General features: G+C 45.4%; 1 protein-coding gene across 1 annotated transcript in view; it reads right to left on the bottom strand.

The window, feature by feature from the left end:
• Xdh (xanthine dehydrogenase) overlaps positions 1–22,413 on the bottom strand; it is a 66,249-nt gene that overhangs the window by 18,964 nt on the left and 24,872 nt on the right. The window contains exons 10-24 of the mRNA XM_036171334.1: positions 19,607–19,699; positions 18,995–19,146; positions 17,634–17,727; positions 16,194–16,303; positions 14,047–14,231; positions 11,984–12,158; positions 11,371–11,454; positions 9,605–9,774; positions 7,552–7,675; positions 5,135–5,254; positions 4,074–4,170; positions 2,230–2,354; positions 1,376–1,509; positions 864–951; positions 652–738 (exon numbers count right to left, since the gene is read on the bottom strand). Coding sequence (XP_036027227.1) covers positions 652–738; positions 864–951; positions 1,376–1,509; positions 2,230–2,354; positions 4,074–4,170; positions 5,135–5,254; positions 7,552–7,675; positions 9,605–9,774; positions 11,371–11,454; positions 11,984–12,158; positions 14,047–14,231; positions 16,194–16,303; positions 17,634–17,727; positions 18,995–19,146; positions 19,607–19,699 — 1,838 coding nt within the window. The remainder of the gene's footprint in view (positions 1–651; positions 739–863; positions 952–1,375; positions 1,510–2,229; positions 2,355–4,073; positions 4,171–5,134; positions 5,255–7,551; positions 7,676–9,604; positions 9,775–11,370; positions 11,455–11,983; positions 12,159–14,046; positions 14,232–16,193; positions 16,304–17,633; positions 17,728–18,994; positions 19,147–19,606; positions 19,700–22,413) is intronic.

Below are 22,413 nucleotides of genomic sequence, written 5' to 3'. Positions count from 1 at the left end.
AGCAAGGTAAATTTGATAAGTCTCACAACTGATTTCATTTCATCCACTGCCTCTACTTACTTTCCTTTTTATTTATTTATTTATTTATTTATTTATTTATTTATTTATTTATTTTGTACCTTTTAAACTATACTTGTTGTTTTCCTTGAGGGGGTATGCCGCAGCGTGCATGTACAGGTCAAAGGACAACTTGTGAGAGTCAGCTCTCTCCACTCTGTGGGTTCCAGGGTTAGAGCCAGACCACCAGGCTTGGTGCCAAACACCTTTGCCCATGGAGCACCACCTGGCTGGCCCTGTTGTTTATTTTAATGCCCAAGTATTCCAAGCTCATCTGCTAAAACTGTGGCAGAGGTAAGGAATGCATGCTTCTGCTGGTCTTAATCTTGCCATTTATATGACTGAAGGGGCCTCAGCAGAAGCAAAATACAGAAATACCCAAGGACCATGTTTGACATTGCTCAAGGTTCTATCCTGGGAGACAGAAACTCAGCATTAATATGCAGCATGAGGACTTCCCCCAGCCCCACAGGCATCATTAGATATTACATAGCTCTATAGGTAGGATAAAGTAAGATAAGGTAAGATATATGGATATTCCAAGTAAACAATATGCCTCCCAGTCACCCCTAGGGGCATACTGATCCTACTTACACTCCTAGAGAGATCCTCAGTGTTCCCACCGTTGCTGAAGTGAGCCACCTCCAGAGCCACTATATTCCCAGTCTTCATGAAGCCAACCTGATGGAAAGACAGTCATCATCAACAGAATCCACGTCTGTCTGTCTCTAATCAATGTCTGTCTGTCCTCTCTGACCCATCCCGCCTGCTGACGCTACCCAGGGAAACAGAAAAGACCAAAACACCTTGTATTTAGCCAGGAAGGGATGTCGGCCACCAGTAATCAGCATGTCCTCATCACGGTCCAGCATGCAGCGTACAGGGCGGCCCGTCCTGGGGCGGGGAGAGACCAAGAGGGTTAGAAACCTGTGAGCTGCCAGCAGCCCAGCCCTGTGAGTCTCAGGAACACTGAACAGGAAGAAGGGCTTCCTTTTCATCTGTGTGTTGAGTTTTGCAATGAAGGCACTGTGCTGAGTAACACAAGAAGTACCAGGCAGAGTCCTCTCTTTACTCCGAGGGAGATGATAGCCACTTAAGGAAAATAAGACATGGACATACGGGTCGGTGTGCAAAGAAACTAGCTAGGTTACCCTTGCCCTTATGTCCAAGGGTTCCAAACACAGAAAACTGAGAACTCAAGGCAGGGACAATTACTTTCAACAGGGGAAGAAGCTACAAGGCCTTCCTGACCCAGCTGGCCTTATTCTATTTCCCAGAGAATCTAATCACGGTGGGAGAAGAAGGCCTAGAAACTCACTTGTATGCAGCCAAAGCCACCGCTGTGGACACCACCGTGCTCCGGGTCTCCTTTCCTCCGAAGCCTCCTCCCATTCTCTTCACTCGGACTACAATCCGGTTATCTGGAACGCCCAACATTTTTGCAACAAAGCTCTATGCAAAGGAAAAAAAAAAAAAATATATATATATATATATAACCTTGCATGAATGCATCCTCTGGACTTTTTCCAGGCCTGACCTCAACCTGCCCAACAAGCCTGGACCTAAACACTACTACAAAGTCTAGTATTCCCGGCATAAAAATCCCCTTCACCTCCCAACACTGTCTGGTGCCAGGGTCCAGCACTCACTGGTCACCACAGACTGAATTCAGGCAACTCAAATACTTGCATTTAACCAGAAGGGCAAGATAGCAGCGTACTCTCAGAAAATAATAGCCGTCTCATCTGGCAAGGGCTTTTAGGTCAGAAAGGTAGCAGCAGATACCCAAAATCCTGGCAACCACTATCATGTCGCAGGTAGTCAAGAAAAATCCCTGCTATGGCTGCTAAGTCCCTATGGCTATCACTGAACCCCACATTTGATTTTTAAAGATGAGAAATGTGAGCAGGACACGCGTTGACCAAGGCCGTGTGAAGACTTAATGGGTTCTTGTGCAAGTACTAAAATGCATCTAACTGATGCGATGACCCTTGAAAGCACCATCTTATTCATGAGCAAAGTGAAGCAGAGGAAGTTAAATGATAGGGTCTGGTTCCAAGACTGAGACTCCTGTCTCTTTGAGGAACTGTATCTGCTTCTTCCCATTCCCTACCCCATCCTCCTGGTCTGCCAGGGGCTCTCCTGTCACGGCCCTAATTACTCTGAGCTGACCTGGGTTTTCATGGTGTTCTGCGTCCCCACAAAGAGCTCCATCTCGCCCGCCTCGCCTTTTGGGACGGCGATGGTGCAGTTGGTTTCCAGGTAGAAGTGTTCCTGGCCACCGATATACAATTCTCCTGGGAAAGCAAGGAGAGAGCCCTGATGAGCCCCGGTGCTGTAGAGGGGTATGCCTGCCTGCTGTGGTGGCTAGTCTGGGTTGTCAACTTGACTCATCTGAGGAGAGGGAACTTCAGTTGAAGAACTGTCTCCATCCAATTCTGTGGGACATTTTCTTCATTGGTAACCGATAGAGGACGACTAACCCGCACTGTGGACAGTGCCACTCCTAAGCAGGTGTGTGGTGATGTTGTGTTCCCCAAATATTGTGCACCCTAATAAACTTACCTGGGGCCCGAGAACAGAACAGCCACTAGATACAGAGGCCAGAAAATGGTGGCACACACACCTTTAATCCTAGCATTCCAAAGGCAGAGATCCATCCGGATCTCTGTGAGTTCAAAGTCACACTGGAAATAGCCAGACATGGTGACTCACGCCTTTATCCCAGGAAGTGATGGCAGAAAGCAGAAAGATATATAAGGCATGAAAACCAGGAACTAGGCCTGGTTAAGCTTTTAGGCTTTTGAGCAACAGTTCAGCTGAGATTTATTCTGGATGAGGACTCAGAGGTTTCCAGTCTGAGGAAACAGGATCAGCTGAGGAACTGGCAAGGTGAGGTAGCTGTGGCTTGTTCGGCTTCTCTGATCTTCCAGATTCACCCCAATACCTGGCTTCAGGTTTGATTTTATTAATAAGATCTTTTAGAGATTCATGCTACACAGGTGGCATGGGTTATATAAATACGGCAGCTGAGCAAGCTGAAGAAAGCATGCCAGTGAGCAGCATTCCCATGGCTTCTGCTTCAGGTCCTGCCTCCAGGCTCTCCTTGGCTTCCCTCAATAATGGACCTGTGATCCAAACAAACCTTTTCCTCCAAAAATGTGTCTAATCAGCATTTTATCACAGCAGCTGAGAAGCAGACCAGGACATTTGCTAAAGGAAATAGTCCACCAAGGAACCACCTGCTGGTGAATGACCACTGGGTTTCCCAACTGGAGTGAGAAAGGGTCTTAAAGTCCCAGCAGTCTGGGAGTCACATCTGCTCCTCCAATCATCCTCTCATCAAAGAAACCAGAATAGCACTCAATACATCAGGCACAGTCTTCTCACTGCAGCCCCAGGGGCATCTGGGATTTCTAAAATGATCGCTGGAAAGTTTTGGAAAAGGTAAGGAAGAAATTGGCAGATAGGATTGAAAACAGGAGTATCTTCCAGAATGTAAGCAACCAGTCCTGTTGGAGAAGTAGTTACCCTGCTCATGACTTAGCAAGGCCTGTGGGTTGAAGTAGAAAGGTATTCCAGTGGGTAGCCTCGCCTTGCTGGGATCTGCGGACTCTAATTCATAGAGTCAGACTTCAGGAAGGAAGGAGAGGAGCAGAAGCTCACAGAGGATGGGTAAGAAGCCTCTTCAGACATCTGGGGAGAGAGCGGAATTTGTCTCAAAGCTGGACATCTCTGTGGCCATTGTCATCTCCACACAGCCTTCCAAAGACATACTGTGTAGGATCACTTAGGTACATCCAGCCCAGAGAAGGAGAATGGAAATTAAAAAAAAAAAAAATGAGGGAGGCTCCATCCCTGCTAACTGCCCACAGTTTCATTCCAAACATCAGAGGGATCTTACATTTAAAAAAACGCTATCAATCACTTCCCTTCTCTGGGGCTCCATGTGTATCCCTAGAATTTAATTGTTAAACTAAGGTCCCCATCCCTTCTGCCACATGGTGCCACTATACCTGAGACCACATTGTCAGCTTCAGAAAAGCCTTTCTTGAGATCACCTTTCTCGATTTTTATCTCGGGGCCATAGAAGGAGTTGTTCTTTACAGCATCCTGAGGGTTAAAAAGGAAACTTCAGTAACACAGCTTTACAGGCAGGAGGTGATGGGAAAGTGATTCTGACCAGGAAGAGACAGGCTTTCAGAATTGCTGCCTCTCTCTCCTCACAAATGTGCCTCTATGTATTCAGTCATACTCTGAAAGCACGCTCTACTGGAGCTCAGGGAATCGTGTTCTGTCTGTCTCCTTGGTGGGAGATGGACAGCGCTGAATTTTCTAGAAGGGCAAAGAATCCCAAAGGGAGTCAACTGCGGCTAAAATGTAAGGCAAGAAGAGCTCAATTTGGCCATTAGTGGACTGAACCCAAGATGGTGAAAGGTAAGGTTACCCTGGAGCATAAACTCTAGTGCTGAGGGGTTGGGGATTTAGCTCAGTGGTAGAGTGCTTGCCCTGCAAGCGCAAGGCCTTGGGTTTGATCCTCAGCTTCACATAAAAATAAAAATAAAAATAAAAATAAAAATAAAAATAAAAATAAAAAAAAATAATAATAATAAACAACTCTAGTGCTGAATAGAATTCTAAAATCCATTTACAGATGCCCTTTAACTTATAGTAGGATTACATCCCAATAAATCTATCAGATTGAAAATGTCATATGCTAATGATTCAATGTACCTAACATAGCTTCAACTAGCTGACCTTAACCAACCCCAAAAACCTATATTAGCTTAACGTTGGGAAAAACTATCTAACACAAACCTGGCAATGTTGGATATCAAGTGTGATTTGAATATCATATGACCGTGAGAAGCTGTGTGTTTGTGGGCTGTGCTAGTACACCACTGGCAATCTGAAGAATTAATATAATTCAAACGGTACCAAAGGAGGCTGGGTGTCAGCTGTAGACAAACATACATGTGCTGCTCACATGGAAGGCTCCTTCTCTAGAGGATCCCCCAAAGGAATGCCTTGGGATAGAGCTGACTCCTCTACAGGAACAGCCCATGTTCTCTGTTACCTCAATTGTGATAATGGCTGGTAGGTCTTCATAGGTGATTTTCACACCACGAGCAGCTCTCTGGGCATGTTCTGGGGTGTCAGCAACCACAGCACCGATGATGTGCCCAACACAAGTAACCTAGGGGACAAAGACGAGCTGTTAAGGACCATGAAGTTCCTCAAGAAGCAAATCTCTATGGATACTCTACAAAGGCAAAGGCGGTCCCCACCCTTCAGTCAGAGCACATTTTAAGAATGCCCTCATGCCTTTCCATTTCCTGACCCTCCTAACAGAGGACGTGAGCCTCCTCACAAGATCACTGGCACCACTCTAGAAAGAGATTTCAGTTCAACGCCCAGTTCTTATATTTTCGCTCTGGTCGCTTATTGAGAGGCTGCATAGGAGAAAATGTAGATAATGGCTCTCCTTGTCTGCCATGAGCCAAATGGAAGGTATGGTCCCAGCAACTGTTTGTCAGTGCCAATCTGTTCAACAACCTTGATCTTCCTATGAAAAAAAGAAGGATGGGGGCTGGAGAGATGGTTTGTTTAAGAGCACTTGTTGCTCTTGCAGAGGACCTAAGTTCTAGCCCCAGCACCCACATGGAGGCTCACACTCATCCATAAATGCTGTTCCAGGGCATCTTCTGGCCTTTGCAGGTACCAGGCATGCATATGGTGCACAGATATATATGCAGGCAAAACACTCAGACACATAAGAATAAGTAAATTTAAAAACAAACTTTAAAGATAAAGACAGACTCAGGAGACAACCGGATTGATGGCTAGATCTCAGCTAACTAAACACTGGTCATGTCTCTCAGCTGCAGTATCTTTCTACTAGACCACTTTCTTTTATGTCAAATCCCCTCAAAGTCCACACTTGTGTCTTATATTTTCATCTAGATCAGCAGTTCTCAACTGGTAGGTCTTGACCCCCTTAGGGGTCATATATGTAATATCCTGCAATCAGATATCTATGTTATGATTCATAATAGTAGCAAAATTACTGTTATGAAGTAGCAATGAAGTAATTTCACGGTCGGGGGTCACCACCACATGAGGAACTGTGTTAAAGGGTCTCTGCATGAGGAAGGTTAAGAACCACTATTCTAGATTCTCCTAAGCTGCAGGTCACAAACATTGATTTATACATAATGATACCTATTTTTCAATTTATAGTGATTATTGCTTTTATTCATGACCCATGTCCCTTAAAACTGTGTGTGTTATATGTGCTTGTATACGTTCATGTGAATGTATGGGTACATGCTTGTGGAGGTCATAGGTCAGCATCATATATCTTCCTCAGTTGCTCTAAACCTCATTTTTGAGAGAGGGTCTCTCACTGAATCTGGAGCTCAGAGATTGGCCAGACTGAGCTTTAGGAATCTGCCTTGTCTAGATCATATATATAGCCGGTGTTTTACATGGGTGCTGGGGATGTAAACTCAGGTCTTTGTGTTTGCCCAGCCACATTAAAAAGCCAAGCCATCTCCTATAGAACTGGTAATGGATCTCTTTCAGGAATAATTTTAATAAAATATCCACCAGAAAATAAATGAAGGAAATTATTATACAGCTTGTCATATTAAGATGCAAGGTTTTCTAACAACAAGCAACACTTGATATGCAAGCCTCTGGACGTTCTCTCCAAAGGACCAATAGCTATGGACTTAACTGGGTCTGCAGTATTGACCTGCTTATACATAGCTGATTCTAACTAAAATGCTTGCAACACTCCTGGGGCTCTCGGCATTGATAAAGTAATTTGTTCTTTCATCAAGCACTTTATAAATTTCCTCCACAAACACCCTTGGAGTCCCTGTGTTTACAGGTTTTCATTCTTGGCTTCACTCTCACATTAATATTTTTTTAAAGGTGATTAGCCTTCAGCAACACCTACTCAAATCTAATTTGCAACCTTTAATCAGTATCAGAATTATAAAATGGCCATCTGAGAACTATCCTGCACGTGAAGCATAAGGAGTTTTGTAGCAACTGTCCTCAGGGCTTGGAGACACTGTTACTGCAGATTTTTATACATTTGCAATCAGTAAATGAACTCTCACAGAAGTGGATTGTCTACACCTAGTGGTGGGATCATAGTCTCATTCCTAGTTAGCTTATTTAGTGTATCCTTATTTTCTTTAGTAAAAGAGCTTGATGCTATACATTACAATCCTAGTTGTTAACTCCATATATGGTCACCAGCCTTGTTCCCCTGCCATCTTGGCACAGTCTCCCATTATACCAGAACAGCAGTCATCAATTAAATAACCAAATGACATATTCTGTCCCTTTGTAGATTTTTCCAAATACTGACCCATTACATGATGGCCATGACATATGCAGGATTAGGAATTTGGAGCAATGAGCACAAATTAAAACCAGGATATATATTCCAGTTGTCTCTAATAACAAGTCTAACTATACCTTATCCTTTGCAAAGACAGTCTCATCATTGAAAATGCCAGTTTCATTACTACTAGGAATGTCTTCTTCAGTAAGGAAGCAAACAAACCCTGGCACCTTCTTGGCTTCAGAAGTGTCTATGGACCTGGAGAATGAGCAGAGTGGGGGGCCAGGTCAGCACATGGAAGCAGGAGACACATCATCTGGCTTGGATAGCCCATCCCATTCAATTATTCCTCTACCCTCATTCTTCCCATCTCTGTCTTCTTCGCTGATGGATCCTAACTCATTTCTATCCTGTTCTGAAAATGGTGATTGACCACCTTCCACGGAGAGGCCATTGTTCCAAATGCTGCTGGGGATATAGGATGGTAAGACGACCACATATCAGATGTTAGCCGCAGTCTGGACTCCAAGTACAGGGAGCCTTATCCAAGAGAGCAGCAATAACTCTGGAAGGCTCTGGTTAAAATGTATCTCACTAGAACAAGCACTTTGGGGCCTTTGCTATGCCATGGATACAGTGGCCCTGGACATGTGCTCACAGACCAATTTCTCTTCATATATTAATAGTGCTGTGCCTATAGAATGGCATCCTAGACACAATTAGGCAATGCTGACCTAGAAGGAGGATACTGGAGTTCACCAAGTCTACCAGACTGCAGAGTAGAGGAAGCTTGGGGAATGTTCTAGAAAGTACCTTGAAAGAATCATCTTCAAAAAGTTGTTCCTCATTTAAAAGCAAAACAAATATCCCCATATTACAATTAAGGAAATGAAAGTTTTGGGGGAGTCAAGTAGCTTATCCAAGGTCATTTAGCCAGAAAGCAACATATCTGGGTTTAGAGCCCAGGACGATGATGGGAATGCCAGGCAGTGAAGCTTCACCCCCCTCCAACCCATCCATTCACACATTGATGGGATGGAAGTTGCTGGACCAAGCAAAAGGACTCAGCACTAGCCCTAGCTGGCAATTAACAGACGCTTCCCCAAGGCTTGGAAAAGTTGATCACCTTGTTAGGTATTTTGTATCTAGCTCCCCATGCTTGGAGCCTGTCTCTAGGTTAAGAACCCCAGGAAGGAAAGATTGACAGGGAGGCCTGGGTCTGCCCCAAGACAGGGCCTGAGAGAGAGGGATTCCTGGCTGTTCTGCTCAGCCACAGGCTCTGTGTCCAGTGCCACCTGAGGTTGAAGTTCAGTCTATGGCTGTAAATATCCAGAGGTGTCATGCCCCAGTTCCTAATGCTCGTGGGCCTCAAACACAGCCCCTGCTACCACCTACCAATCATATTATCTGGGCAAGCAGCTCCTCCTGCTTATGCCTTAGGTCCTCTGCTGCACCTGCTTCTGGGGTTGTTGTAAAGAATAAATGAGCCCATATACGTAAAATGTGTGAAACTAGGTGTCAAACACCAAGCGCTATGTTGAGTGTGAAGCGTTATGCTCGCCACTGCTGTGGCTCTAGTGGTAATTCTTGCTGTTTGGCTCTTAGCCTCTAACAAACAGGTATGGGTGGCTGTTCTCTGCTAGGTGCTGTGTGGACACATTTGGGGACCCTCACAAACACCCTGTTACAATACTCCAGAGCAGATACAGGTCTCAGCAGCTACGCCTGCCCTGTAGCTCTCCAAGGATCCAATCCCAGCTTTGTGGGGCGAAGGTGATGTTCTTATCTAGCTTTCCTTCTTCCTTTCTTTCTTTCTTTCTCTTTCTTTCTTTCTTTCTTTCTTTTTCTTTCTTTCTTTCTTTTTTTTTTAATGTTCTGCATGTGTTCTGCCCAGGCTCTGAATGTAAGTCTTATCTGGTCATGTTAGGAGCTTGTCACCTACACTCAGAGCTTTTCAGGCCAAGAGTGACCTCCCTGTTCAACTCCCAAATTGTCCCCTTGACCTCTTACCCTCCCTCCAGGAGAACTTCAGGTACTATGCATGGAGCCCAAGCCTTCCTGCTGCTCTCTGATGGGTTTAAGAAGATTTTCTGCCTAGGCTCTAGGGTGGGGAATCTTCAAGGAGCCCTCCATTTTCAGTTCCTGCAGAGCATGCTTCTCACTGAGTCCCTGGAAAGCAATACTCACGTGATTTTAGCGTGGGCCCGGGTACTGGTGACCAGCCTGAGAGACAGCTCATTCTCATAGCGGGGAATGTCATCACAGTACACAGCCTGCCCCGATGCCTGCATTTCTGCAGCGAGGTGAGGCAGGGGCCGGCCCACCATGTCCTCCTCAGACTGATCCTTGGGCACCTCCTGAAACAATATGGCCACCAATCAGACTGAGCTTCTGAGGACATTGTTCCTCTATAGGCCCAGGGGACACACCGGGAACTAGGGAAATCAGAGGGCACTTAAGGAGTCACTGACAAGATACTCATAAATGTATCAAGAAACAACAAAAGAACCTAAGTATGTATTAGCTGAAAACTAGGTAATGCTGTATTCATACAGCAGAATAGCATCCAGCCATTAAAACATACTTTTGAAGAATTCAAAGCAGAAGAAAGAATGTTTATATTAATCATAAAACATTCTATATGTCAGTGTATGCGGATTGATTTGATACAAAAGTAACACATGCTACTAATAGCATGTATGTATATCCACATAAGCAGAAGAAAAATAGAAATGAACAAAATACAACGACTGTCTCTTGGAGGTAAGATTTGGGGTGACTTTTATTTCCCTGTTTATACTTTACTGTCGTTCCCAGAATGTTCTATTGACTTTATAATCAATTTCTATTTTGTTTTTCAGAGAAGTAAAGTATCTAATTCTTGCTGAGCATTTTTATGTGCCACAGACTTCTAAGTGGTTTAATTTTATTTTTTCAGCACTAGAGATGGACCCAAGGTCTTACCCTTGCCAAGTCAATGCTCTAGTACTGAGCCTCATGCTCAGCAAATGCATTTCAGTCCTCCCCCATTCTGTGAAACAAGTCCATCATCAGTTACATGTGCAGGTGGGTCTAATTGACTTTCCTAAGAGGCACAGAGGTGGTTTGCCCAAGGTTACAGAGTAAAGAAAGGACAAACTTTGGATTCTAATCAGGCAGCCATGTGCTGGAGTTCATCTGTGGGCCACCAACCCAGGGCTCAGCAAACTGCACCCGGTGCTTGGTTCTATAAAGCGTTACTGAACATATTCATTTGGATGGTTTGTTTTGTTTTTAGAGACAGAGTCCCCTGTATCCTGGGTGGTACTCAAATTTTCTATGTAGCTGAAGACAGCTTCAAACTCCTCCTGATCTCTCTGCTTCTACCTCCCAAATGCTGGGATGACAGGGATATCCCTCCACAGCTCTTTTCTGTGGCTCTGGGGACTGAACCGAAGGGCTTTGTGCATAAACAAGCACTCTACCAACTGAGCCATCTCCCCAGGCCCTCATTCATGCATATGTTTACAGCTGTTTTGTGCTACAGTGACTGAACTTAGACATTAAAATATGGTTTGCAAAATCTGAAGTGCTTATAGGAAGTACTAACCTTTTATCTAGTACATCCCAAAACCTTGTTAGAATGACGTATTTGTTTGCATACGCTCAGCATGCATGCATCTTCAAGAAGAGTTTTGGATTGGCACATTAGGGGTCAGGAAGGACAAAATAGATTTTTCTTTTCCCTAAGGAACAGATGCAGTTTAGCATCCAGTCCTAAGAGAGAAACAGAGGCTAACAAGGACAAGAGGCTGCATTGCAACAATATGACCCTGGTGTTCTTCCCTGGATATTCACGCACAGGGGGAGGGACTTTAAGCATGTCATCCAAGTCAGTCATTTGCCAAAGCTCAGCCATGAGCATCACATGTGGCTGCAGGGGCCCTGATATTAAACATGCTGTATGTACTCACTTGGAAGAGCTGGACATTAGCTGGGGGGTCCTTCTGAAACAGCAGAGTGGCACTGGCAAAGGTGGGGTCCAGCTTACCACACACCTGTGGAAATGAGGTAACAGAGGAGGCTAGGACTATGTCATATTGTTTTCCTCCTTCCATCCACAAGTAATAGAGTTGAGTCTCCCCCAATCCCATTAATCCCTATCACCTCATTCCCCCATCCCCTCATTCCCCCATCCTCTCATCCCCTACCCCCATCCCCTCATCCCCCATCCCCCACCCCTCCATCCTCCATCCCTTCATCCCCCATCCCCCATTCCTCCATTTCCCCTATTCCCCTAACTCCCATTCCCCCACTCCCCTCCCCCCACCCCCATCCCCACATTCCCCCATCCCTGCATTCCCCCATCTCCCTCCCCCATTCCCCCATCCCCCTATTCTCCCATCCCCGCATTCCCCCATCCCCAAAGACAGACATTAGCAGATGAGGTAATGGCACTGTCCCTAGGTTGTTCTGACCCCTACTCTTCTGCTCCCAGATGTTGAAAATGGAGGAGCAACTTTGCCAACAAGCCCAGCCTGCTGAGTCCCCAAACAGGGTGCTGAAGGGACTCTGCTCCACACTCACATTCTCGGGGTTCACTTTGCCCAGCTTCTGGAGTACTGTCAGGTAGAACTTGAAGAAGAAGCTGAGGGTGAGGGTGCGTCGGAACTCCACCATACCACCAGGGGCATTGGGGGCCAGGTGTAGCTCCTCTGCCAGGCCAGCACACACATCCTGCAGCAACTCCTCATTCCAGGATCTGGAAGAAGGCAGAATGTGGGCTTCCTTCCTCCCACCCATCTCCATCACTTAGTGTGGATCATCACACCCAAGGCCTCTGCCGAATAGGCCTGGGTTCAGGCTTCGGCTCATGTGCCATGAACTGCACAGCTGCAGGCAAACCACTTGACCTTCTGGTGCCTTAACTCCCTTATCTTTAAAAGCACATACAGTATTAGATAGATAGATAGACAGACAGACAGATAGGTAGGTAGATAGACAGATGATAGATAGATAGATAGATAGATAGATAGATAGATAGATAGATGATAGATAGATGAATGATAGATAGATAGATAGATAGATAGATAGATAGATAGATAGATAGATAGGATAGGTAGGTAGACAGACAGATGCTAGATAGATAGATAGGCACATAGATTATAGGTAGATGAAAGATAGATAGATAGATGATAGATAGATAGATAGATAGATAGATAGATAGATAGATAGATAGATAGATAGGATAGATAGGTAGGTAGATAGACAGACAGATGATTGATAGATAGATAGATAGATAGATAGATAGATAGGCACATAGATTATAGATAGATGGAAGATAGATAGATAGATAGCTGTATCTAGATATATAGTATCTATATAAATAGAAAGGTAGTAATTTTTTCTTTTTTATAATTTTTGAGATTATAATATAATTACATTTCTTCCTTCCCTTTCCTCTCTGCAAACCCTCTCATACAGCCCTCCCCACTCTCCTTCACATTCATGTCCCCTTCTTCATTAATGTTATTGCATGCACATATGTATATGTATATGTATATACATACATATTCCTAAATACAACCTGTTTAGTTTGTATAGTGTTACTTTGTACATATATTTTACAGCCCCCAAATAATAGTTACTCTAGGTTCTTATAATGTACTAGGCAATCAATTATCCTAAGTGCTTTAAATGAGTTATTTGTTTTCATTAATTAAACATTATGGTAGGGAATGTCTGGTGCCCATTTTACCACTGAGAAATTTTGGCACAGAGGGACCAATTAATAGGACTTCTGTTCCCTGCATGGTTAGTGGCAGAGCCAAGGAATCAAATTCCATCTCTAATCTCTTCCATGCGGTCATTGTGAGGATTACATAAGACAATGCCGGGGAAGCACCTGGCACAAAGGCTACCATGTGGAGGCCCTCGTTACAGTGGTAGGATTAATAATAGGAATATGAATAGCAGTGATAGAGGCAATAACAACACTAGTAGTAATAGTGGTAGTAGAAATAATGGTGACACCACCAACAGCGGCAGTAATACTATCAGTGGTAACTTCTAATGTCAGCGAGAGGCACGGCGGGAACCATAGTAATGGTAGCACGCCACACAGAAGCAACAATGGTGGAAACAATGGTGTCAATAGGAATGGCACCCGAAATGCTGCTACCATAGAGTTGGTAATAGTGAGGACAGTAATGCTACCCTTCAGGAATCACAGCAGCAGCAGTTTGGAGAGCAGTGTAGCCGTGCAGCAGTGATGGCAGAAAGCAGCCATGGTAACAACATCAGCGTGTAGTAATAGGAGTAGCCGCAGTGATGCTAATAAGAGAACCCCTGCAAGGAGGGCTACTGGGGGCTGTGTGCATAATAATAGACTGAGAAGAGAAGAGCCAGGGGCAGTAGCAGCAGTAGGAGGAGGAGATACTACCCCTGCAGAGCTGGCCGCTGTCCAGTGATATCAGAATGAATGACAGCAGCTGTGAGACCAGCAGCAGCAGCAGTAGTGGCAACTGAGGCATTAGAAGCATCGCCAGAAGGAGTAATAGCAATAGCAGAAGCAAGAGCAGCAATAGTAACCCCCCACCCAGCAGCCAGTGCGGCAGTGCAGGCAGCTTCCCGGTGCAGCCCATGCTTACTTGGACAGCTGCCTTGGAGTGGTCTTGAGGGCTGAGATGGTTCTGTCGGCCATGCCTCCGTAACAAAGGGACAGCTCCTGCACCTCAGTGGTCCCTGGCTTGAAGAGGACTCTCATGCCACTGGTCACCTTGGCGATGTCATCTTCTCTCCGGGAGGCCTGTTTGAAGGCTGAGAAAAACTCACCCTAAAAAAAAGAATAGGAACAGTTTAAAAAAAAAAAAAAAGGAATTGGCATTCCCCACATGTTTGCAACCATTAGCAAATGACCAGCATGAAACATAGGAACTGGCGGGTAAGAAGTGGAGAGGGTGTTACGGTGCCTTGTAAATCGGTGGGGAGCAAAGACAAGACATCTTCTTAGACTACATTTTGAGAAGTTCCAGGTCACATGCCCAGAAGCTGGAAAGGATCAGGACCTCCCTGTCTAGCATGTGACTTGGAGATGGGGTGGTATCTACAGAGCAAACAGCTGGAAGGAGACAAATAACCCCACAAAAGCTCCCAGAAAACCATCCTGGTGCCAGTATCAGAATCCACCGGCCTCTCCAGAGACCTCAATAAGAACTCCTTGGCATGTTGCTTCTCCAGCTGGGGCAGGGACATGTGGTACGGACTGTGACAGCACCTCGCCCATGGCTCCCAGATGTCTGTAATGTGTCCTTCCCACCAGTGGGCTGTGGATTGAGACATCCTGGTTCCAAGGAGCCTGGGTCCTGCTATGAGGCAACTACTGCTTTATGCTAGAAGCATGCTTCTCTCCTGGGCCTGAACCAGGTCTGTTTCTATGGAGAGGAGGATACTATGAGTCACTTTCCAGGAAAGAATCATGTGACATCTGCCCTCCGTGTGGCTCTTCAGGTTTGTGGTCACCCTGAATCTACATGTTTGTATTAACACCAAAGGTCCTTTGTTCTGAAAGAGCCATAGAGACTCTCTGAGGCATCATTCTTGGGTGCTGACATGGCCTGGAGCACCTAGCCCAGAGCTTGAACTGTTCTAAAGTAGGCAGTGGTTCTGTGTGCTCAGGGTACCAATGTCCTTTCTTGATAAAACTTTCTAGTTCACAGCATAAAATCTCCTCTCTTTTATCAAATGATAGCTTTTGACCCTATGTAAAAAATAAAAACAGAGCCATTGGGAGCCTGACTCTACCCCCTGTCCCCTCAATTTAAAAAAAAAAAAAAAATTAGTGATCTGTGAAATTCAAAATTCTGAGACTCGTTGCTCAAAATAGTCAATAAACACAAGCTGGAAAATCATTAGGAGGCCACCTCAGGGGCATAATTGCTCAAATTGAATTAGCATTCTCATTAAGGAGGTCAAAATCTGCAAGGACGAACTCTTCTCACACTGGCTAAGCATTTCCTGTAACCCCTGGCTGTCCTGACAGCTGTTTTGCTGGCCTCGCCCAGAACATTCTTGTAATATGTCTATTGTAGCTGTATTCTCAATCGGTAACTGCTGAGGGGTGAGAACTAGAGCAGGTCAAGCTTCCCCCTCCCCACCCAACTCCCCCCACCCCCCACCCTCCACCCCACCCCCTGGCAAGGTGCCACATCTGCCCAAACAGATCAGAAAAGCTGCTCTTGAAGCCAAAACCCAGCAGTACCAGGCCAGAGTAAGGTCAGTGAGCCAACAGCTAAGCAAGCCCAAGGTCAGCCATGAGCAGCTTCTTCACCCAGCATGCAGGACCTGCACACTTCACCTTGGGAAAATAATGTCTCTGGCACAAGGCAGGAATACCCAAAAAACAGGGATGTCCTTGGGACTGTGCTGTGAACTGCTGGTTGATGACCACCATTGACTTCCAGACATCTACCAAGAACCTCATGAGTTGTGTCCTTCAGTCTTCACTATAGTCTCTACACTGGGCAAGACTGTGCCTACTTTACGGAGAGGAAACTAGGGCTCAGGAAGGTCAGACAAGCCCCTCGAGGTCCTATGTCTGACTGTTGAGTTCCATAGTCCGTGCCCTGCAATTCCTCCTTGTCCAGAAACGATAGGGTTGGTTTATCAAAGGCAAAGTTAGCGAGAATGGATCAATGTTAGAGTGGAGAGGCGCTAACTATGGTTCTGAGACTCTTTCGGCTCCTTATGTGGAGTCCGACAGTTTGGGCAGAGCCTGAAGTGACTTCCCCTGTCTTACCTCCCTGCTGTAAGGGATCTCAATGGAAAGCAGTATCTCCTCTGGACTGAGCAGAGTCCTTCTGTAGCCGGGGAAGAAGGTGTGGTCCATCCGCACAGTTCTCTTGGTACCTAGATGCAGACAAAATGATGACAGCCACATGTGGATGAGGTTGGGGATACACTGGAAGCAGAGGACAGTCATCAGTGAGACAAGTTTCTCTCTGTGCTCTCTGATGCCACGGTCAGAGAAAGCAGCTGGCAAAATTGGAACTGAGTCACCTTCTGAGGTCCTTAAACAGTGTGTTCTCGTCGATGTCCAATAATCATCTTTGAGGGGGAAGAAATCCCTGGTCTGTGGTATGTATCATTTTATGGTATAAATATACCCACCATACCTAAGTTCAAGCAGCCATGCAAAGTCATCGAGTCTGAAGTCAGAATAAAGGCATAAAAGAACTGTATCATTTCCCTGTTCACTGTCCTCACTCAAGATAGCTGACAAGGAGTGCCTTTGGGTAGCTGGCATCTGGGAACTAGATCTCAGAAGGATTCCTACCATTTGGGTGGTATGGCATATGTAACTGGAACCTGAGGAATCTTGGGTGGAAAGCCTCTAATAAGCTTGTTTGGTAGACAACAGTTCTCCCATGTTGCATATATTCTGCCCCCAGCACATGCTCATCCAGGTGGCCAGTCCAACTGTGAACCCTTACAAAACTACGGAAATCAATCATTCAAGAGAATGAAACTGGAATCACCATATGACCCAGCAATGACCCTTCTGGCCAAATTTCCAAAGGGCCTACATCCCACGCCACCCATGTTTATTCCTGCTCTATTCACAACAGTAAGGAAACGGAATCAGCCTTGATGTCTATCAGTGGACGAATGCGTAACAAAAGTGTGATCCACGGAGAAAATGGAGCTTGAATTGGCCAAAGTGGAATTGTAAAATTTGCAGGAAAATGGATAGAATTGGAAAAAATACCATATTAAGTTAATCCAAGCTAAGACAAGCACTGCAATTTCTCTTTCATCTGAAGCTCTTATTAACATTAGATCTCTAATGCTTTAAGGGGCATGGGTAAGAAGAGTGGAAAAAGACATGGGATATAAAGTAGATAGGGAAATATTGGGGTGACAGGGAACAATGAAGACAGGGTGGGGAACAGGGAGATGGAGGGGAAGCCCAACCAGACCTAATATGTATGAAAATGCCGTACGGAAATCTGTTACTTTGTATGCTAATTAAAAGATTAATTTTTAAAACTAAAAAAAGAAACAAAAAGGAAGAAAATGCTTAACTTTCTCAACCCCAAACCTGGATTGATCCCCCCTTCAACTTTTATGAATCCAAACCTTGAAGCATTAAGGACCACTGAATTTTGTTTTTTTGTTTTTGTTTTTGTTTTTTTTCTCTAGCGAATGACCCAGGTGGCCAAACTCTTCAGGCACTCACCTCTAGACACGAGGGTCAGTTTGGCTCCACTGGCCATGAACACAGGGTTGAGGTCAGAGATGGGGCTGGCGGTGATGATGTTCCCTCCAATGGACTAGTGAGGACAAGCAGAGAGTGAGTGAGAGCTTCTCGGTCTCCTGCGTGCAGCAAGAGGGGAAAGCCATGGCAGGGGGCACCGGAGGGAGGACCTGACTCCCTGAGCAGCCCAGTGAGACACGGCCATTCAAGGAAACACACAAGCCTGAAATCAGAACGCTTGGGATGGGTTCTCAGCTCGGAAACATATGTACGCATCAGTGAACAGAGGCAAGCTCTTTCGAATTGTTTTCCTTCACCCAGCCTTTTTATTCTGGAAGGGATTGAGGTGAGTTATCACAGAGGCTGTAGGGAGTCAGTAAAATGAAATCCAAGATAGAGATCAAGGAAAAAGAGATGGACGTAGAAATGAACGGCTGGCCACTTTGGGATCTGGACTTTCTGGCAATTTGACAAAAAAGTAAAAGGAACAAGAATCAGATAGAGGTTCTTGTTACCGAAACCAAAGAGGAAAAACAGTGTGAACTGAGAATAGAACCTCCTCAGAAGCCCGCTAAGGAGAACTGGGGGACACAATGGTGCTTTCTGTACCTGTGTTCCTTCCTGGGAAACCAGAAGTGGCAAGTTTTTGGACAGGGTAGAGGAGGTGGAAAGAACAGGGTAGGGGAAGTGGAAATATGCTGTGCTACTCTGTTCTAACGCTTTTCAAAGAATAAAATTGGACGGATACATTGTCTCCCTATACCATACACTATGTGAATCCCAAATAGAACAAGGAACATACATGTTACTATCTACAAACTAGAAATTTCAGGGCTGCTCTGAAGACTGAAAGAATGATCAACAAATGGACCCTTCCCTCCTCTGGAGGGGGCTCTGTGCCTCTGGGTCACCTCTAAACTCTGAAGGGACCCAGATCTGGCTTCTCTCTTTTTTGTTTTTGTTTTTTGTTTTGTTTTGTTTTGTTTTGTTTTCGAGACAGGGTTTCTCTGTGTAGCTTTGCACCTTTCCTGGATCTCGCTCTGTAGACCAGGTTGGCCTCGAACTCACAAAGATCCTCCTGGCTCTGCCTCCCGAGTGCTGGGATTAGAGGCGCGCGCCACCACTGCCCAGCCTAGCTTCTCTCTTATATGTCTCTCATTCACTTGCTGAGAACCTTGGCCAACTTGAGAAAGAGGGAGGCAGGACACTGTGTCTCTCCAATCTTGAGGAAGAACTGCGAGTGTTTCTCAGTGGCCACAGACCACCTTCATGAGTAGTACACACAGGGACTTACAGAAAACCCGATCTTGGCTCCACCCCTCCTCTCTGATGGAAGGACTCACCGCTACAGACTTGACCTGCTTGCCAGCAAACCAACGCAGCTGCTCCAGGACACCTCTGAATACCTCTGTCTTTTGTTCTGGAAGGTTGGTGACCGCATCCACCAGGACATTTTCTACCAAACTAAGGGGGCAAGCGGCTCCAAAGGAGATTCCTGTGTATACACGCCAGAAATAAAGTCAGTCCTAGCCGGAAAGACCTATCATACACAGCTCCTGTCTCACCGGAGCCAGGCTGAAGCAAGGCTTCCATCTTTATAAGGGCCCAGAGAAGTGATTTAGCTAATGGGCTGTGTTCACACCTCTGGATCCTATAGTCAACACACTGTTCTGTAATCCAGTGGTTCTCAATCCAACAAAATCAAGACCTCTGGAGGTGAAGTTCTGGCTTAAAGGAATAAAAAAAATCAAGTACACAAACACTATCAACTCCATCTCTCTAGTTCCATCTCCATGTGATCCAATGTGTCATCAGGACCAAAGACACCACCAAGATTCTTGCTGACACTGCCCACATATCCTCAGTGGGGGAAAGGTGATCAGGGCTACCTCCTTCCCAGCTCACCCCTGCTCCTGTACCAGGTAGACTCCAGGGGAAGCAGGGGGCAGCCTTACCCTCAGGCCCATGTGTCACTGAATTCAGTTCAGGGATCCAGGCTGGGCAGACGATCAGAGGAAATAACATGTTCTTAAACTTCATTTCAATGCCTTTGAGAAACAAGGAACCTGGGTTAGAGACCTCAGCAGTTTCCCCACATCACACACAGGAGGCGTGGCCCATTTAACACCAGAAGGAGGTTTGGAATTAGGAAACAGACCAGATGAGAGGGATTATGTCAACCATAATCTCTGCCTTCCTGTCAAAAACAAGTAAAAGAAATGAACTCAGATTCACCGTGATGCATTTGTGTTATGCAGTGGAATTTGAAAACATGGGACATTAAGGAATGTCCAAACTTCTTCCAAGCACTTTATATTTGAACTTGATTGATACTCCTAATGGCCCTGTGAGGGACTGTAGGTTTCTGTTTATAGATGGGGAACCTGAGGTGCAGAAATGTCCAATATTTAAAAAAATGGATATATATATATATATATATATATATATATATATATATATACACACACACACACACACACACACATATATATATATATATATATATATATATATATATATATATATATATATATATATATATATATATATAAAATGAAAGCATGTGCATGCCTTGATGTGCATGTAAATCTCAGAGGACAACTTTCAGGATTCAGGAGTTAGTTCTCCCCTTCCACCAAGGGTCCTGGGGACAGAACTCAGGCCATCAGACTGATATAGCCAGTGTCTTTTCCCCACTCAACTATCTCAGTAACCTCAATGTTTTTGCTCAAATCCACAACTAAGAACAAGCACATTTCAGTCTTAGGGCCATTTTTAGGAGTGAGGAATAATAACAAAAACATCAACTCCTCAAATCACAAGAAAAGAAGAAAATGAGACACAAAACTTCAAATCTGTCCTCCCAGCTCCAAGCTCTAAGCTCTGGGTTCCTCAAGCTGAGTGGTTTTGTAGGGCTGTGTCTTTATCCAGTTTCCGTCTCTGCCCCCAACAAATCATTAGAAGCCTCTGCTGATGCTGTTCCTCTGTTCCCTCAGACCCAGAGGATCTACTGCCTCTCTTGGTCTTGCCAGTAGGAAACAAAAACACCAGACTCTCCATCTTGATGTGGCTTAGGACTTCAAAGGGCAACCCAGCTTTGAAGACAGGACACAGCCTGACACAGTGAGCTCCATCTTAATAAGGACTTTTCTACACTCACTACTCCTCACACTCTGCATTGGCTGTAGGTCGGTATTTCTTTGGGCAGTGTGTATATAAGAAGGAGGGGGCAGATTAGATGGAAGTGATCTTGAGAAATTATTTCTAATTGCGAAGCTTATATGCTCTTATTAAAACCCAGAGCACTGCCCAACTCACGGAGAGGAACTTATCCAAAGTCAAAACATTCCCCAAAGATCCTTCTAGCCACTTTGAACTATGCTACCCTTGGTCCCTAGAGCTCTAGTTATAAAGACAAAGGGCCTGAAAACCACAACCGTATGGACAACAAGAGCACCTGCTACCATGAATCCTACTGAGCCACAGCTTTCAAAAATCACCCCACAGAGACATATCTCATACCCTAAACAAAGCTACAGATGGGGGCCTCTGTACCCCATTTGTGCATGAGAACAGGGTCAGCACTGTGCTCCATCATTGACCCAAGCAAGGCTCCCCTCTCTGGGCTGAGGATCCAACCTAAGTAAGGAGTTGAGCTCCTTCAGAAACCAGAGCCAGACTCCAAGTAGCTGCTTTGATTTCTCAAGCATGGTTTATCAACCACCTCTCAACACATATACTACACTACACATACATACATACACACTAAACAGAGATCCTCTGAGCTAACCTTCACTTTGCTATGAACTTCTTCTTGGGTCTCACTAGGTTTGGCATGCCGCAGAACAGATGCCAGGCAAATGAGCTTTAGAAGTAGATAGGGAACAGCGGAACCTGGGCTCTCGGCCACTGCTGCTGTCTCATGGAACACCAGGGCTAAGAGTACACAACCTGAGCCTCCTTGGCCTGTTCAGCTGTTGTGGGCCCCAGATGGTGGCATGACCCACCCAACATAGTCACCCTTAAACATCTCTCCTTTGCCCTATTACATCCTCCCAGAAAAAGGAGAGAAGAGAAAAGAGTGACATTTATAGATCTTGGGGTGATGAGTCAGCAGGTAAGAGCTGATTGATTGCAAGCATGAGTCCCTGAGTTCAAATCCCCAACACCCACATAGAAGACGAGGAGAGGCTACATACACCTGTAACCCTAGTGCAGGGTGGGGCTGAGCTCCAGGGTCATTGAGGATCCTGTTTCAGGGGCATAAGGAACCACATGAATGAGCAGGACTCCTCCCTCTTCCTTTGGCCACTACATGTACACATGTGCATCATACACACACACACACACACACACACACACACACACACACACACACACACACACACACACACCATTTATAGACCTCCAGCACTGGTCAGCCACTGGCCTGGACACTCGGCCACCATTTTTCCCCATTCCCCTTAGATCAAGAAAGCTGTGAGGGAAGGAATTTTTCCTCTTAAATCTTTCTGTCCCTAGCTCTTCCCAGAGATGGGAAGGATCACAGTTGGCACTCATAGAGGGAATTAGCCAGTGTAAGGATCACACCTGATATTCAAGCAGCCCTCTGAGGCATCATACCACCCTGTACATAGAATGAGAACCTTTCCCAGGACACATAGGAAGGGACTGAACCAGGCCTCGCCAATGTCTTGGGAGTCCATGTGCCCTGAGCTTTTCAGTGGGTACTCAGTGAGCAGTCAGTGAGGCAATGCATAGA

The sequence above is a fragment of the Onychomys torridus genome, chromosome 21 (assembly GCF_903995425.1).
Source record: "Onychomys torridus chromosome 21, mOncTor1.1, whole genome shotgun sequence".
NCBI classification, from domain to species: domain Eukaryota; kingdom Metazoa; phylum Chordata; class Mammalia; order Rodentia; family Cricetidae; genus Onychomys; species Onychomys torridus.
The sequence above is the reverse complement of the archived record's forward strand: the minus strand, read 5'-3'. Positions and strand labels throughout refer to the sequence as shown.